Genomic DNA, 17,645 nt, shown 5'->3' on the forward strand with positions numbered 1-17,645 from the left:
GGAGGAAGGAGAGAGAAAGGGAGGTTACACCACCCCTCAGCTAACACTCATATCTGAATTCTGAAGTCCTAGAGTATGAACCTTGCACAAGCCCATTTGGCCCAGAGAAGCTGAGGAGGGGGTTTCTCAAGAATGTAGGTTACTCTAAATCACAGGATTTCCATAAGAAGCAAATCTAACAGTCACATTCATTAGCATACTCTTTGTAGCATAAACAAATCTCTACAGGGTGGAGTGGAGAATGCGGGAGAATAATTTGCAAATGTGCTTAGAATAATGAGAGGAAACAATGACAGGAAATAATGGACTATTTGTCAGTAGGTATCTTCAAGCTATAGAGATCAAGGAAAGCAAAGAATTATTTAGTATGATCTTTCACCATGAAGACTGGAGGACCAATTCATTAAAAACAAAAACCTAGCACCAGCAATAGATTTTAGTGCAGAATATATTGCCAAGAGGAATGCCACTTCCTAGAATAGTTTAATACCAGAAGAGACAAAATACTTAGGGATTTATAGTAGAAAATAAGCTTATACCCAGTGACCTGTTGAGAGGGCACCAGTCCCTTCTCCAGTTTTATATTTTTCTTCCAGGGCAGCATTGTAAGAAATCAGTGAGGTAATGATGTGAAAGGGTGTGGCATGGGAACTGGCATACAGCAGCCCTAAACAGCATGAGCCTGTACCTTTCCTTCTGGTAAAGACTTAAAATCTACCTCTGCACTGAAGCCTGGGAAAAGATCGGATTTGGATGCAAAGGGAAACAGTGAAAGAGATAGAAAGCAACGACAAACAGGTTACAGACGTACTGTGTGAATGGCAGACACCTACCTTAAGCGCCAGCTTTCAAGAAAAATATACAAAACTTCCCACCAAAATGGTGAGGTGCTCTCTACTGCCTAAATCCTACTATTTTACCTAAAAAATCCTACATAATTAAGACCATTTTAAACAGCAACTAGGAACAAATGTGGTCTACCAGAGACCCATGTGGGACTCTCACACAAAGTAAATCTGTATTAAAAAGAAGAGCAAAAAGGGGTGAAGAGTACAAGCTTTCAGGTAAGGCAGACACTACTGCATTTGCTGCCTTTTTTGTACTGACCTTAGGCAAGTTCACTTTATTTCTCTGAGCTTCAGTTTTTTCAACTCTCAAACAAGAAGCAGTCATTTTTTATTCAGAGTTGCTCAAAGAAGACAATGAATGCAAATTTCTGAGCACAATGTCTGGCACAGATTAAGTACTCAATAAATAGTGACTCTCTTTTCAAAAATTTCTTTCATGGAATTTTTGTGGAAATGGGTCAAACTTTGAGTATCACAATACATGGATTAGTGAGGAAAGGAAATAGCAACTCTGAGAGCCTCAAATATCCCAAAAAAGGGTGTGTACAGGAAAAGTACCTATGTATAGGGAAAGGCTAAAGTACAGAATAAAGTAAAACAACAAATTAGAAATAAAGGAATAAAACATTAGCTCCTTCCTTTCCAAGGTTACAGTCACACTCCCAAGTGACACACAATAAGCTGCTACACAGCATAAAGCAGACCAAGAAAAAATTAATAGCATTGGAACTTCCCACCAATAAAACACAGAGTACATTGTGTCATGTCACTTCAAAAATTCCTTTAGGCTGGCCCCAAGATCTCAATCCATGGGAAAATCATTCAGAAAGATAAAATACTCTCAAAGCTAAGAAACAAGCACTTCTCTGACCCAATCCATATCCCAGGATTAAGATTATCAATAAATTTAAATCTATTATTAGTTATTATCTGTAGTTCTGGAAAAAGAACAGCTGCAGACAAAATAAATTCTGAGTTGAAATATAGATAAACTGATAGGTTTCCTGGGTAGATTTTGAAGATTAAATAATTCAAAGTGGCAGACTACAACACCAAAATATTTAACAATTTTTAAAAAGTGACCAAGGGAGACAGAAGCAGGATATATATATGGTAAGTTAAATGTATTTTTTAATGATACTTTCAGATATGTTAAACCCTATCTGAAACCATAAAACCACTTTTAAACAGAGGAAAATTTCTGGTATCACATTACCCTTCAATATTTTTAAACCATTATATTCTTTCAACTGAAGGTGACCTGGAACAATCTGGTCCATTTCTATAATAGACTAATAAAACTAATTTTAAAGCAACACAACTGTCTGAAGCAGCAGGCTTCAACAATCAGGTGTGAAATCGCACCTCCCAGTGCACGGGCTGAATTATCCCCTTGCCTCTCACCTGTAATTATCATTTGCTCCCTCCCCAGGTGTCTTTCAGCCACCACACAGCCTCCTAGGCCCACATCTGGAAATATAAACTCTCTCTGGGACCTGATACGCTATGGGACTGAGAGAGAGGACAAAAACAAAAATTTCACGCTGGCTTAGACAACTTATGAAAATATACTTTTCAACACACCACATTAAGAGCAATTTGGTAAAATTTAGACACCCTATGTCATCACGGTTAAGGGTATTTTTCAAAATGAAAAGAGTACATTTACTTCACAGCTCCTGTAGAGGCCAGCTTCTACTATATTAAGGCCCATTCCAAAAATTTAGCAAAGGATCCTTCATCAGTTGAAAGAACCTAATTAGATGTTTTGATTAAAGCATTTTCCTCCCCTGGTTAACAAGATGTAACAGATGTCTCGGACTTCCCTAATAACAATACAGTCCTACATTTGGCATCTTCACAATTTTAAAACTGAACTGTCATATAGAAAAATTATAGCTAGGGTGTCTCTATACAGTCATGACTCTGAAGTGGTTATGACATGCTTGGACTCCCCAATGGAACAGATATGGAAATCATATTCCATATTCATAGCCGCAAGCCCTCCTTAGCACGCACTTGAAAACCAACCTCTGAAATCTGAATGATGCGGGCTTATTCAAATCACCACCAATTATTCCTGGAAGCACAGACCAAGTGAGGTATGAAACCTGAACAGAAAATGCAAATCTCACAGTCACTGTCTTCCAAAAGCACAGGGAACACATGCAGAAAAAGTGTCTCAGTGAAAGCAATGCCCATCTAAAGAGACCCACTCTATCAAACTTTCAGCTTCCCTGCAGAGATGAGTTCTGTATTTGATCCAAAAAAAATAAAAGGGTCTTATTTTTCATTCAGTAAGATTCCCCTGGTTTTAATCCAATTTACAAAAATTTAATTTACACCAATTTTGTCAACCTATCTGTTCAGAGTGTAACTAGACATAGGCCTGCCTTTTATACGTGCGGCAGACTCTCTGATTGAAGCTCAACTCAACATCCTGGCTTAACAACTCCATTAATGACATGAAGCACAGATCTAAAGATTACTCAGCCCCTTTGTCAGTCCATGTGTTATTTATAGGACAGTATATCAATCATGTCTTCCCCTTATTATTTCCTACTTTCTGGTCCTAAGCTATTTGGTCTGCAAAATTAATACATTCCATTGCTGCTGCAAATCTAAACAATGCTTGATAAAAGATTAATAAAATAGTTGGGTTCTCTGCAACCACATACACACCCAGGGAAATTCATCAATGTCTTTTTATTTGCATATTTGGCTGACTGCCCCCTGCAGCAAATATGTATGGCACAATGCTCAGGTATCCTGGTTTATGGTTTGCATTTAATTCAGGGTGTCAATCTGCTTCTGTTTTAATTACATCCATCTTGGTATGTTATTACAATCTCATGAAAACTTCTTTTCACTATATGAATGGCTATAAATATATACACATGACAAACAGTTGTTATAAATTTTCTGGTTCAGTAATAAACAGACAAGATGCCTTAGCCAACTCATCATGTGAATTTAATATTTTGAAGCTTTCTTTTTCAAAAGGAAAGTTTGGTTGAGTCTTCAATTCAATCATACTCCAAAGTTCACTTGTTTCTCTACTGTTAAGTTGCACTGAGTTTCTCTGCATTGCCAAGCTGAAGAAAATGTTTTATCAAAAAAATTAAGATTTTTAAGTGGACCACATAAAGGTCATTTTATATTCAAACAATTATTTTATCTTTCCACTGGACATTCAAGGATGAAAAACCCTCATAACATCACTTTAATCTTTACCTTTTCTTTTACATCCTCATTATGGAGAGGGAGGGGAATTTTTAAAAGACTAATGTACCTGTGGAGAAAGGCCAAGGAATTACAGGGTGAAACACTCAGGAAAATAAGAACACTTTTAAAAGGTTTTGATACTGAGTAATAATCAGAAAATTTCACAGAAAAAAAATGGGAAGCTTTACCATGGGTACTCAGGGCTCATTTGTAGTATTTTAAGAAAAATAAACAAATAAACAAAAGCCCTCTTTTCCCAATCCTGGGGAATCCAAATACTAAGAGGAGGCAGTCTCCTGATTTCATTGACTAACAGAGAGAGCCCCACACTCCCAGGGCGATCTTGAGCGGGTCAATTAACCCCTCTGGGCTATGTTTTCATTTACAAAATGAGAGGTAGAACTACAGCACCAAAGACAACATCTGCGTCTCTAATGTCACTCAGGGCTTAGAAAGCACATCAACCAACAATGGCTGGAGTAAAATGGATCAAAAGACTGCTCAAAAAAGGGAGGTCATAACTTCAGCATAACCGCATCTAAAGACACAGCTCTGCACATTAATCTCCAAACTGTAATTTTCATAAATAATAAAACTGATCACTGTAACAAATGAGGAAGGAACAAAGTTTGCAATACACAACAAGGCACAAAACCAAATAAATGCTTGTTCCCCTTTTGCCCCAGTGAAAGCATAATTTTACTTAAAATAATGTCTTAGAACAGCACAATCCTGGACCTTGCTATTTTTGCCAACTGTACATGCACAGAGAGAGAATGAATGTGACACTGGAATTTCTAGTATGTGGCTAGAAAACAAGTGATAAGCTAATGTCCAGCTATTTCATTTACCTCTTCAACCTCAGGTATTTTTTTCCTAACTTTTTAATTTCTTAAGTTACTTTCTTAACTTTACCTTAGAAAGGAAAACTATTCACCAGACAACCTTTAGCCAGCAAGTGTAACTGAAAAGAGACCCTAGCAAATGAAAGTCTACTTCAGTAAAACTAGTGAGGAATAAATGCAATACTGGATTCTCTTAATTCCTCTTTTCAAGCTCCAAAATATCACAGCCATCAGAAACCCGGCAGGAACCTAAGAGGAGGTTGGTAGGTTAGTGTTATGCTGCAGTAGAGGGAAGATGTGGGGACCTCAAGGAAAATTGGATTATTACAACTTGACCCTGGCATTGACTTAAACCCTGTCCTAGATTCAGAGTTTCACTGCAGTCTAAAAAGAACGAGATTTCCATCCCCATAACCCAAAGTCACAATTTGTCTTCACAGGCTGTGTTTCTGTGTCCAACATTTCAAAATGCCCCAGTTAATAGCAATCACACAGTACCTGCAAAGTGAAAGGCTTTCTGCCAAAAATGAATCCCAACCTGCATTAGCCACTTCCCATTACTTACAAGCTATGGGCTTTCCCCTTCTCCTCTGAGATGCTATTTCCTTGCATTTGGGTTTTTCAGGCGGCTTTGAAGCTACTGAGAAGGTACAGCACCTTGAGTAGAATGGCAAGTCAAAATTACAGTAAAGTCTTTAAAAATATATTTGTATATAATTGGTAATTGTGGGGCTTGTTCAGCACTCTCTGAGTTCAGATATGAATTAGAAATCAGAACAATGAATTATCAGTTCAGAAAACTGTTGCAAACAAGTTATCCTCATAGTGCTAACATCAGAATCCCTTAAACAGACTGTTCAAATAAAGTTGAAATAAAGTTTGGGATTTTAACATTTCTACATTTTATCCAAATTCCGAAACCCACTACCCTTTATTAACTGCATTCACAATTTTGATACCTCTACCTCAGTAAAGGAAAAGAGGAGAGGAGGGAGGGAGGGAGAAAAGAAAAAGGGAAGGAGGTAGGCATGCAGTGTGTAGGTGGGGAATCTAACTGGTCCCTAAGGTGAAACTGGCAAGTATACTAAAATGTGAGATAAACACCTTCAAGGAAAGCAGTATACACATGCTTTGCAGGTTCCCTTGCAAAGGGTGGAATCAGAGACCTGAAGAAGACTAACACACAGAAGCCTGTACCTGCCCAGCCTCTTCCAAAGCAAGCAATGGAAGTCAGACTGTGAAATTAACTCCTCCTCCTCAGTTACTAACCCCATAAAAAAGACCTATTCTTTATGACCTTACAATGATCCATACTGACTGCATGCCCCCTACCCTGAAGGTTTATTAGAAGAAATGAGGAAAAACACAGCTCAGACAGGGAAGGACAAAGACAAACTGAGGATCCAACCAGCCTTAAATCATATGCCCCTCTTCTAGGGGGGAAAAAAAATCTGCATTCATTTATTCCTAGAACAGGAACAGATAATATAAGAAAAACAGTTCTGGTCCAGCTAACAATGTCACCAAATTGTTTCTGTTTCACTCCCGCTTTGGGTTTCTCCAAATTTATTATCATCTTGCTCTTCCACACTTCAATTATCTAGATTTTCAAATCTACCTGAATTTGTTCAGAGCTTTCTCAATGAATAGTTGCTATCCCATTGTTTTTCTTATGGCTACAGAAGATTAGGTTTCAACCATACCCTGAAAGGGGGGGGGGTGTTGTTTCTTGAAGAGGGAAAAAACAGTATAAGGCACTTTAACAAACTTAGCCTACATTAGAAGAAACGAGATTCCATTACAGCATAGGAGGAAAATAACATAAAATGTAAAAATCACTAGCCTGCCATGCTCCACCTGCTGCATGTGGGCATGTGTGCAAACACACACCCTCCACCAAGAAGTGCTGTGGACCTTCTGTCCAAAGGCTTCCAAATCTTGTAAGCTTTCGTTAACAGCTAGCGTCAATTATTTCCTCAGTTTAGAGGCCTTATTTCTAATCCCAAACTAAATCATCACCATTTCTTTCCAACAATATTTAGCACTGGTGTATACCAAAGAGTCTCAGAATCTATCACATCACCCTCAATGTTCCCTGAGTCATGTCAAATGCTCCCCTCTTTTTTTAACCCCTTTTCAATTGTGAAAAGTAGACAGCAACACTCTCAGAAAGGATCAAAAGCTCATTGCTAACTTTGTGATTATTTTTTTTTAATTTACTGATTCATTTATATCCTTACACTTGTTAAAAAAAGGGGGGACTGAAATAGTTCATTTCAACTAACACAAAGTTGAATGAATCATCACAATCTTCAATCTCACCTCACATAAATACTCCTGAACTGATGCTCTGCTTTATACAGTTATATGCTGAAATTCATTAAGCACAGTAAAATACTTGAATTCATAAGCAAGCCCATTATTCACCTTTCCTTTCCTGCATACTTTCTTACCATTTAGGAACTCCTTAGAACCTAAAGTTATGCACACTTTCAGAAGTAAAATGCAGGAACTGACCCATTTACTCTGTAGTCCCAAACTTCCCAAGATAGAAAGTGAAAAATGTGACAAAAACAGAATTCTAAGGCCTTCCCTGGTTATGTAACAGCAGAAGGGTTCTGACCTTTCTTGAACTACCATTTCATACACAAGTGAGAAAAAGATAATTTGAAGGCTTTATTTTAACATCAGTGTCAACCTCCTTTCTCATGCAATCTTCTACTCCAGCTTGCTAAAAAGCAGCAAAGCATAAAACCAGAGGACAGAATAAAACATGCTGCCTAGGGGAAGGTTGGTGGATTCAGAATTGGGGTCCTATCACACTGAAAGAGCTATTAATGAGAATCACCCGCCAATACTCAACTCATGGTGAGGATGCTAACAATCAAAGAAGGGGCTGATGCCAGGCCTGAAGAGGGAGCAGGCAGAGAAGTGGACTAATCATCATCTGCATCTGACACTCTCCTCCCTGCTCCCACTTTAAACTTCAGCATCAAGTTTGCAAGTCTTCTATCATTAGCTCACTAACCCTACACTCACAGATCACCAAGATCTGTGAGAAAACCTGAAGATCTCTTCCAGGATTTCCCACGCTGGAGAATGGTTTGCAAAACCAAGACTGAAAGTGTCCTGTGGTCAAAGAAGTTTAAGAAACAGGCACATCAATTCGCCTTCTCTGTTCAAAACTCGTATATACGAAATAAAAAGTTTTAATTCTGACAGAATAAGTCCATTTGATTTTGTTTAATTTTGTCTAGTCCATCAAATTTCAAAACTATTTGAGGGCAGATCACATATTTTTGACCAGGAACAAAAACCTATGAGAATTACGTTCCCTTCCAGCATGGCACCTTTGCTCTTCAACAACTCTAAACTTGCCAATGAGTGGTCGAAGAAAAATGATGTTTTTAGAAAATAATTTCCCAAGGTCATTGAAGTAGTTAGAATGATCGAGCTTGGAACATGGATCTCCACAGGTCTCCTGATTCCCTCGAAAGCACCATTTACTTCCACAATTTCTTACTCCTTTCTACCAGTCCTTCTCAACCTTCTCTATAAAACCCTGGCAAACACTCCTGCCTATCCCACCAACCCTTCTCTGAAAATGTCTTGCAGTTTGCTGGTATTAGGCATTTGAGAGCCTATTTCAAAATTATTTCATAGGTGCTAGACTTAATTTTATTAACTAAATTGCACAGCCTTCAAAATGTTACACACATTTTAGGTTTCATTCCAGTGCCTTGCACATATCTAGCACTCCATAAATATTTGGTGACTGATACAAGGAACATGATTAATGGCATTCTTGAACAAATGAATAAGTGAGATTTGACCACAATAAACTATCAGAGTGATTAAAATAACATGTTAAAGCTATACCAAATTCTGTACAGCCTATTTACCCTACTGATATATGGGTAAGCCCTGGAAATGAAGACCACATGAAAGATTTGTTTTGATTCTTTACCCACCAGGAATGGGTCTTCCTTCATTTTCACAAGTCTACAATGCTTCAACTGGCCTCTTGTCTATAAATTTTCAACTGGCCTCTGCTAATCCCATCAATTTCATCTTTGCTTACTTTGGTGAGCTATACAAAAGGAGACTGCCCTAAATCCCACACTCATGGGGGAGGGGGGAACTAATGAAGTTGCAAAGTCAAATTTTTAGCCTTGGTGCTCACGTGCTTTCCCAATCCATACTCCACAGAAAGAAGTAAGAATAGAAAAGCAGTATGACTGCCACATAAGGATGAAATGCCAGTACTAGAACCCCACATTTCCACTCACATTTTGCTAGAAGCACTTTCCTTTTAAAGGAAGCATGATAGCAGGAGATTCACTTTCAATCTGTCATTCAAAGTATATCCAAATAAAACAATATCCAAATGGTAATGCTGCTTCTGAGGTGTCTATTGAAAAGAACACAGCGTTCAACTTTAGCCTCCTCACCTACCCTCTTATCTTCTATCATGAGACTCTTCACACATCACATACTTGAACTTTAGGGCACAATTACTCAAGACAAGTGTCCCTGGAGAATATGAAACTATCTCAGCCAGTTTTCCTGCCTGTAAAGTGTGGGGCTTCTCAAACAACCCCAAAGCTTTCATCATCTTAAATAAGATTCCAACAACAATGAAAAAAAAATCAACATAAAAATGCAGGTTCTCATTAGACACATTTTTTATCTTTATTCAAGTAAAGTTAAGAGTTAGACAGGAACTTTTTTTAGCACATGTCATTATGAGTTAGAAGTCTCTTATTTAAAAGGGAAGCCAAAATCAGCTATTTGGGACAAAATCATGGATCAAATATATCCATTAACACCCAAAGCACACTACACCACAATGTGCCAGCATAAGCTATACGCCTAGCCATGCAAGTCAACATTTCTGGTTTCTTATCACAACATCTTAGCAGCAGCAGCCTTGATGACACACAGGAACAACTGTTTTAATTTCTAAACACAAGCACAAAAACATAGTATTTAGGGTTACTCTTGGCAGCTAATATTCTTAACAATTACAAGCACTCCTGGAACATACATTTCTATCCATGTTCAGAGTTTAACGTGTCTGTGTCCTAGTAAGTCCTTGCATTTCTTGGTGACCAAAAATCGCCCAGACTTAGTACAGTGGGACACCAGAGACTTTATTCCAATAATCACTACACACATTTTTTAACCATTCAGCGCGGACACAAAACAAGGTACAAACAGATCGACTTTTTCCCAAGGAACCAGATATACATGATAATTTTTATTCCCCACTGTGTTTTTAATCTAAAAAAGTTTATTTATAGCTTTCCTGCAAAAGTTGGACCTCTCAAGTGTGAACACTGACACACTAGTCAATGGTATTAGGGAACCTGTTAATTTATTTAGGTGTCATAATGATACTTAGGGGCTCCGGGGATTTTTAATTGAGCCATTACTATTTCTCATATCACATGGGGAGGGAGGACAAGGGAGTAGATGGGGTATAGATTAAACAAGATGAGGCACCAGTTGGTAGTAGTAAAAGTTGAGTGTTGAGAATACTGGATTTGTTATCCTGTCCTCGCTATGCATGATAAATTTTTTCCTATAAAGTTTTAGGGAAACTTTTTTGTAAAGTTAGACTTTTTAGATTTCACACGGACACATAAAGGATATCTGAACACATAAAGGATATTTAGATATGAAGGTGGCAAAGTTTTTAGCTAACCAATGTAACCTGAATTTTCAATCTAGAAAAGTACCCCCCCCCAAAAAAAAAAAATCACTGCAGCAGGTAATGGAATGGGAATGGCACATTTTCAACTGGGTCTTCTTTAAAATTTTAAAGTGTTTTAAGCCCAAAGGAAATAAGAATGGGCACTTTTTATCCCCTCAAAAGCCACATAAGTTACATATATACATCAGAAGTCCAGTTAAATATAATCAAACACTTATATTTATTACAAATAAGGCCATCAAAAACTGTAAGTTAAATCTATCTCCACTTGGCCTTCAAACTTACTTGTAAAGATCTGCAGGCCCCTTCTGCTTACTAAGAGGGGCCACACAGCAGCCAAGGCTAATCATCACAAAACAGAACCACTTGTAATCAGTTCTTATAAATACTGATACCACAGGTAGCAATGATGAACCAAATTCTAGGTAGCATTTTCTTTTAGGTTACATGCTGCCATTTCAATTCCTATTTTAAAGCAAGAGAGAGACATAGGAGCAAAAGAGAGAAAGGTCACACTGTACATTACCCTCACACCTTACAAAGTTTAAGCAAGAGTTAGAATTATCCTAATAAACGTTGAGCCTCAACACTCAAAAAAATCATGTAAGAGCCATATTAGCCAATAAAGCACCAGGTCTAGAGCCAAAGGGGAACTTATTTCATCACCAGCATCCAAATCTATGGCCACCAATACCACCACCACCACCCTCTTTTCCTCCCCAACTAATGGCCACCATCCAGCAGCTGCAGACCAACCAAAAAAAAAAAAAGAAAGAAAAAGAAAAAGAAAGAAAAACAAAACAAAAAAACCAGTTCAAACTGAAAAGAACAACACTGGCAGAAAGGCTTTCTTTTTAAAGATATTTAAACCCGACACCTAAACACACAGAACCAGCAATCTAAACCTGTACAGTTACTGCATGTGAGATTTAAGCTATCATTAACAAAGCTTGCACTTGAGCACTGCAAACAATACCATAATAAACAGCAAAAAAAACCAAGAGAAAGGGAAAAGTTTCCTTCAGGAACCTCAAACCATCATATCAGGTGTATGAAAGGCTAGAAACCAACTCCTATCTTGGCTTTGTGCTTAAGAAAGCTGGACCAACTCTGCAGAATCTCAAAGCCTTCTGCTTGTGTGAGTGCATGTGGTGTGTTGGGGGTGGGGATAGGGAGGCAGGGGGAGGGAAAAGGGGGGGCTGCGTTTATAGAGGCCAATGACCAATGCCAGCACCAAATCAGATCTGTCCAGGAAAAGAGAGTTTCCCCAGACCTTTGGACAGTCTCTCCGTAGCCCCTCCCTCTTCTCGCTCCCCCCACCCCCCAAGGAACTGGTTAGCTGGCAGGAAAATGTGCATTTGCAAATCAACACTGCAGGTGCCCAAGGAATAAAGATACACACACACACATACACACACAAAGCCAATCAGAAAGGAAAAAAGAAAAAGAAAACACATACACACCAAAAAAAAAAAAAAAAAAAAGGAAGAGGGACAATTGGGTGACAAGCCCTTCAGATAGCAGCTAGGATTTTATTCTTTCCGCCCATCAGTCCTCCCTGGTGCACCTTTTTCTGTCCTTTAACCAAATTGCTCATGTACACACACACACATGTGGCTATGTATGTGTATAGATATTATAATTAACCCTTTCTGCTACCCAGCCCCATATGGAATACAAGAATACAGAAAGATATTCCATCCTTTCCTCTCTCCTCTCCCCTCCTCCCTCCTTTCTCCCAACCAGGAGAAAACGCCCCCTTCCCCAGCTTCACCAAAAAAGGGGGGGGGCAGGGTAGGTAGGGAAGCATAGAAACCACAAAACCCCATCATCTCCGCTCCTGAGGACACCCAAGAAAGGTATATACTATAGAGACACACACACACAGACACACACAGACACACAGACACTCACACAGACACACACACACACACAGACACACACACACACGGACATATGGCTCTGTAGAAAGCACACAGAGAACAGTCCACAGGCGCCCCAAACCCAGCAAAGAGACTTCCACCAGCCAAGAAGCCATGATTGGGGAGGGAGAGCAGGAATGAGTAGGGGCAGAGCTCTCCGTGGAGGGGGGTGCATTGTTGTGATGCCCGAACCCCTTTCTCTCTGCCCATCTGCTGCGGAGGGGGTGCAGGGAGGGGGCGCCGTGGAAAGGCGAGCGAGAACGAGGGAACGAGCAGACCAGGCACGGCTCCGCGATTCCCTCCTGCCGCCCGTCTGCCCGCGCCCCCAGCTCGCCCCCCCCAACAATAAGACCTCAGCCGAGACAGACAGCCAGCCCAGACAGACAGACAGACCCGCGCGCGGCGGGGGCGGCAGCAGAGCCGGGCGCAGCCGAGTGGGGTCGTGCATAAAGGGAAACCGGGGGGAGGGGGTCCCCCTTACCTCCAGCGCTTCAAAAGTGACAAAGCTGGTCATGGCAAATCCATCAATGATGTCCTCTTCGGCCGAGGTGGACTCTCGCCGCTTCCTCCGCGGGGGTCTGGGCCGGGACGGGGCGGAGGACGGGGGCTTCCCATTGTCTTCCTTGTCGGAGCCCGACGACGAGGCGAGCGAGGGCGCCCGGGTCCGGCCGGCCCCGCCGCCGCCGGCCGCGCCGGCCCCCAGCCCGCCCCGGGAGCGCCTCTCCCGGTCTCGCTGCGACCGCGACCGCCGCTTCTTGCGGAGTCCATGGCCCCGCGCCGGGCCATCCATGGCTCCGCCGCGCCGGGGTCCCCGCTCGCCGCCCGCCCGCCCGCCCGCCCGCCCGCCACAGGCTCCGGCCGCGGCCACACAAAAAAATTGACACCAACCCCTCCCTCCCCCTTCTCGGCTTCCCTCCGCCCCGACGAGGGCGCGGGGGAGACGCGGCCGAAAGAAGGGAGAGAGGGGAAGAAAGAGAGGAGAAAGAAAAGGGGGAAGGGGCGGGGAGAGGGAGGAGAGACGGGGCGAGGGCGAGCGGCGAGGACCCAAGTGCGGGGCTCCGCACAGCCCCGGGGGTCGGAGACGCCTGGGAGCAGCGCCGAGCAAAGTAATGGCTGAACACACAGGTCTCCTTTAGAGGGAAAAAAATAACTCACCAAGCAGGCAATAAATCAGAATAGCGGAATGCTTTGATCAAGAGACTGGGAGGCTCCGGGGAGCCCTCCCCGCGGCCATTCTCCGCCGCGCCCCCGAAAACGCCGGCCTCCCCGCTCCAGACCCGGGTCCGGAAAGGTCGCGGGAAAGTGGGGGGCAATGAACTTCACCCGCCCCTCGCGCAGGAAGACACCCCCGCCGCCTCTCACACACGCCGCGGAGGAAACTCACTCCCCGGCTCCAGAATTTTTAAGAGGTGCATCCAGGGGAGGCCCCGGCTGCCGAGCGACCCGAGCGGGACCAGACCCCCCAGAGAGGGGCGCATAATAATGAAATAATTCGGGGGGGGCGGGGGAGAGGGCGAAACTGGGAGCGGTGGCGAGGGAGGTGGAGGAAGGGCAGAGGATGCTGAGGCAGTTGTGGGGTTCGCGGTTCGGGCTCGGAGGGGGAGGCGAGGCGATGAAAGAAGCGGAGAAGCGGCCCCTGGCGCGGCCCCCCGCCCCCTCCTCAGAAAAGAGGGGCGCCCAGTCCCGGAGAAGAGGTCACCCTGCCTCGAAACGGGGAGGGGGGGAGCCCGTCGACGCGGAAAGCAGAAAGAAATCTCCAGCAGGGACGCCGGGCGCCGCCGCCGCCTCTCCGCGCCCAGCCCGAGGGAGCAGCGCGGCCGGGAAGCGCCGGGATGGCCGCTCTCGCCGCCGCCGCTAACGCTGCCGCCGCCGCCGCCGTGAGAGCCCCGAGCCGGAGGGTGCACGGCGTGTCCCCCGGCGGCTGCAGCGGGAGCCCGGGCACGGCCCCATCCTCCGCCCGCCCGCCTCGCTCAGCTCCCGCTCCTCCCCCTCCGCGGCCGGCCCACCGCCGCCGCCGCCCGCCTCAGCCCAGCCCCGCGCGCGCGCGCCCGCCCGCCCGCGCCCCCGCCCGCCCCGCGCCTCGCTCGGCGCGCGCTCCCGCCCCCGCGGCCCCGGCCGGCGGGATCACGTGGTCGGCCGGGCTCCCTCGCCCCCGCCCCCTCCCCAGTTGTAGAGTGTGTAGAAAGCACAAGGCTGGGGGCTGGCCGCGCTCGCGAGCCCAGGGCATGCGCGCTGGGGCGGCCGGGCCTGCGCACTGGGGGCGGCGGGGACCCGCGGCTGGAGAGCTGGGGGCGCGCCGGGCGGCCCGCGTGGGGTCGGCGGCGGCCGGACTGAACTGGCGCGGGGTGGGTGGAAGCCGCTGAGGGATCCCACCCGTCGCGCCGGGGGCTCGGGCGGGCCGCGGCGCCCTGTCTGGGCCGCTCCCCCGGCTGCGCGCTCCCCGCGCGCTTCTCGGGACACTTGTGCCTCCACCCCTGAGGCCAGGCCCGCCAGAGGCTCCCTGGCCGCCTTCTCGGGACCCCCCCCCCCCCCCGGTATTTTCCCTCGGCGGCCTGCTTTGAGAAGGGAGGAGGCGTGTCAGAGGCTGGGCACGGGGGGGCCTTCTCTGAGAGTGGGGGGCGTGGCGGGGGGCACGGGAAAGAGAGAGCGTGCCCGAGCGCGGGCCTCTGCTCCGTGGGGGGGATGGGGAGCGCCTGCGGGCAAAGTTGGAAACTTTTCCCCCACGTGGTAGCACCACGCACGCGTGGCCCAGTGACCCTGCGCCCGAGAGATCTCCGGGCCCCCCCTCGCCTTCTGGCGGTCCCCTTTGGGACGCCGAGGCTTGGAGGAAGGGAACTGGAGACCCAGCGTCGGGGGGTCGAACTTGAACCTCCGCGGGCGAGGGGGCGGGGCTGGAGAGGCCCAGGGAGCTCCAGACGGCGATCCCTTCAGACCAGCAAAACGCCTTCCGTGCTTGCACTGGCTTCCTTTATTGGGGCTGGGGGGGTGGGGTTTGGGGTGGGGGTGTCTTCCCTGCTTTCCTAGCATTGCCCCCTCCTGCCGCAATGTAGCCAGCTGATGCTTATAAAAAGTTGCAGTCAAGAGCTGACTGCAGCCCAGAATCGATCAACAAAAGCGACCAGCCTCTGTGCATAAAATAACTGCGTTTTTTCGGGACACTGAAATTGATCAGTTCGGATAAGGAAGACGCCAGCCTGTTAGACACCGGCTTCACTTTCTGTGCAGGCACAGAGACACCGTGGCACGTCATGCCTTACCTTACCCCCTAGTATCCTGTCCTTGCAAAGGAAGAAAAGGAAAACGAACTGACATTTTTGAATTGTTCACAATGAGCCGAGTACCACATGATTCCTCCTTAGAATATCAGTTTTCAAGTTCTGTTAGTGTGGAGGTGGTAGATAAAACAGTAAATATATGGCAACCTGACACCCAAGATTGATTCATTCGCTTCTTCATTTAACAATTACCAGGGTCTGTATACAAGGCACAGGTGCTAGGAATACAGTGGTAAACAAAAACGGAGAAGAGCATCCCTTGCCTCTTGCACTTCCCTGACAATTTAATGGTTGTCACACTCCTTCAGCTTCCCCCAATTCCGGATCCCGGATCTGGATCTTTATGAAATCGTGTTGGAGAACAGGATGGGGTGAGAGGATGGTGGAAGGCCAGAGGCAAGAGCAAAGAGGAGCAATCACTGAACTGTGAATAACACTTGAGCTTTGTGCTTGTCCAGAGAACAAACCATTTGACCTTAGGCAAGATTCTGAAATAAGGAGTTTTCTCATCTGTAAATCAAAGAGGCTCAATTAAATGTTCAAAAAGTTCCCTTTCAGGTCTACCACTGGCCTTCTCAAAAGGTGACATCTTTTCAAGTACATTGTGTGCCTTATTTCTTGAGAATAATGACAGATACATGGAATCTGATTCAATTTATTAGGAACATGGTGTCACCTTCCAAAATTACCTGCCTAAGAAAACTGCACCTGCTGCCCCTGGAGCAATTAGCTAAAACAGTATCTCTGTACAGAGTATAACTTCTGGGTTAACTTCTAGGCTACTTTCCCAACTGCTGCTGAAATCCACGCTAAGGTTATTAAGCTCATGCCTACAAAACAAGGCAAGTTCTTTATAACTTAATGCAAAGATCTGGACTCATTTTTAGGAGTTTCAGGACTAAAAGATGCCTTAGATACTGGTAAGTTTTAAGGAAAACTCGGGACTAAAGTTGCAATTACTGTCAATTTTCAACAACTTTGGGGGTTGGGTTGAGGAAGGTGTGAAATTGGCAAATATAATAAAAAGTATAATATTAGTGACTTTCCAGAGTAGCCCTTGGCAGTTTTGTCTTTAAAGAGTAATGTCTGGTAGGGGAGGAAATGGATGGTAATGCTCTGCATGCAAGAACCTTGCCTCTGGCAAGAGTAATTTGCAAATGCATTTTGGGATAATGTTTAAATGATTTTTTTTCAGGGTTCAAGTGTAATGCGCACTGGAATTGGTAATGCCTTTTGGGTCAGTTTCACTTTTCTTCCATCAGAGAATTAAAATTGTTTGTGGATTATATCTCTACTATTTATTTCTAATTCTTCGTATTGTCTATGTTCCTAGAGCTAATGATTAATAACCATTATATAATAAGCAAAGTACTTAGTATGTGCCAGGCACTCTTCTAAGTTGCATTAAAAATAACATCTCATCTAATTCTCATAAAATTTGAGAAAGGTTTTATTATATCTATTTTACGGCTGAGAAAACTGAGACTGAGGATTAAGCATAGGTGACAAATCTATTTAGTGGTAACCTGAAGTTGGTTTAAGTAACACCAAAACTTGTTCTCTTGATGGTTATGCTGAGATGCCTTTCATTGTAATGATTCCTCAAGAAGTCAAATCCTATGTATAGAATACAACCACTTTGGAAAACTGGCAATACCTACTGAAGTTAAAACATGAAAACCCTATGGCCCAGCAATTTATTTCCTAGGAATATTCCTAGAGTATACCAAAAGATACATGTTAAACAACACAGAGCTTATGTATAATAACTTCCAAAGTTATGTATAATAAAAAGTTATACATAAAGTTATGTA

At 44.2% G+C, this 17,645-nt stretch overlaps 1 protein-coding gene across 6 annotated transcripts in view; it reads right to left on the reverse strand.

Annotated features, from left to right (window-relative positions):
- Positions 1 to 14,498, reverse strand: part of AUTS2 (activator of transcription and developmental regulator AUTS2) — a 1,093,480-nt gene extending 1,078,982 nt beyond the window's left edge. For 4 of the 6 annotated variants that reach the window (XM_054693590.1, XM_054693593.1, XM_054693589.1 and 1 more), the window contains exon 1: positions 13,038 to 13,346. In XM_054693590.1, the coding sequence (XP_054549565.1) occupies positions 13,038 to 13,346 (309 nt within the window). Of the gene's footprint in view, positions 1 to 13,037 lie in introns of all 6 variants that reach the window. The other 2 variants (XM_054693588.1, XM_054693587.1) reach the window with 2 other exon arrangements.
- Between the last annotated feature and the right edge of the window lie 3,147 nt (positions 14,499 to 17,645).

This window comes from Talpa occidentalis, unplaced genomic scaffold, assembly GCF_014898055.3.
Source record: "Talpa occidentalis isolate TD23 unplaced genomic scaffold, MPIMG_talOcc4v2.1 talOcc4.12, whole genome shotgun sequence".
NCBI lineage: Eukaryota > Metazoa > Chordata > Mammalia > Eulipotyphla > Talpidae > Talpa > Talpa occidentalis.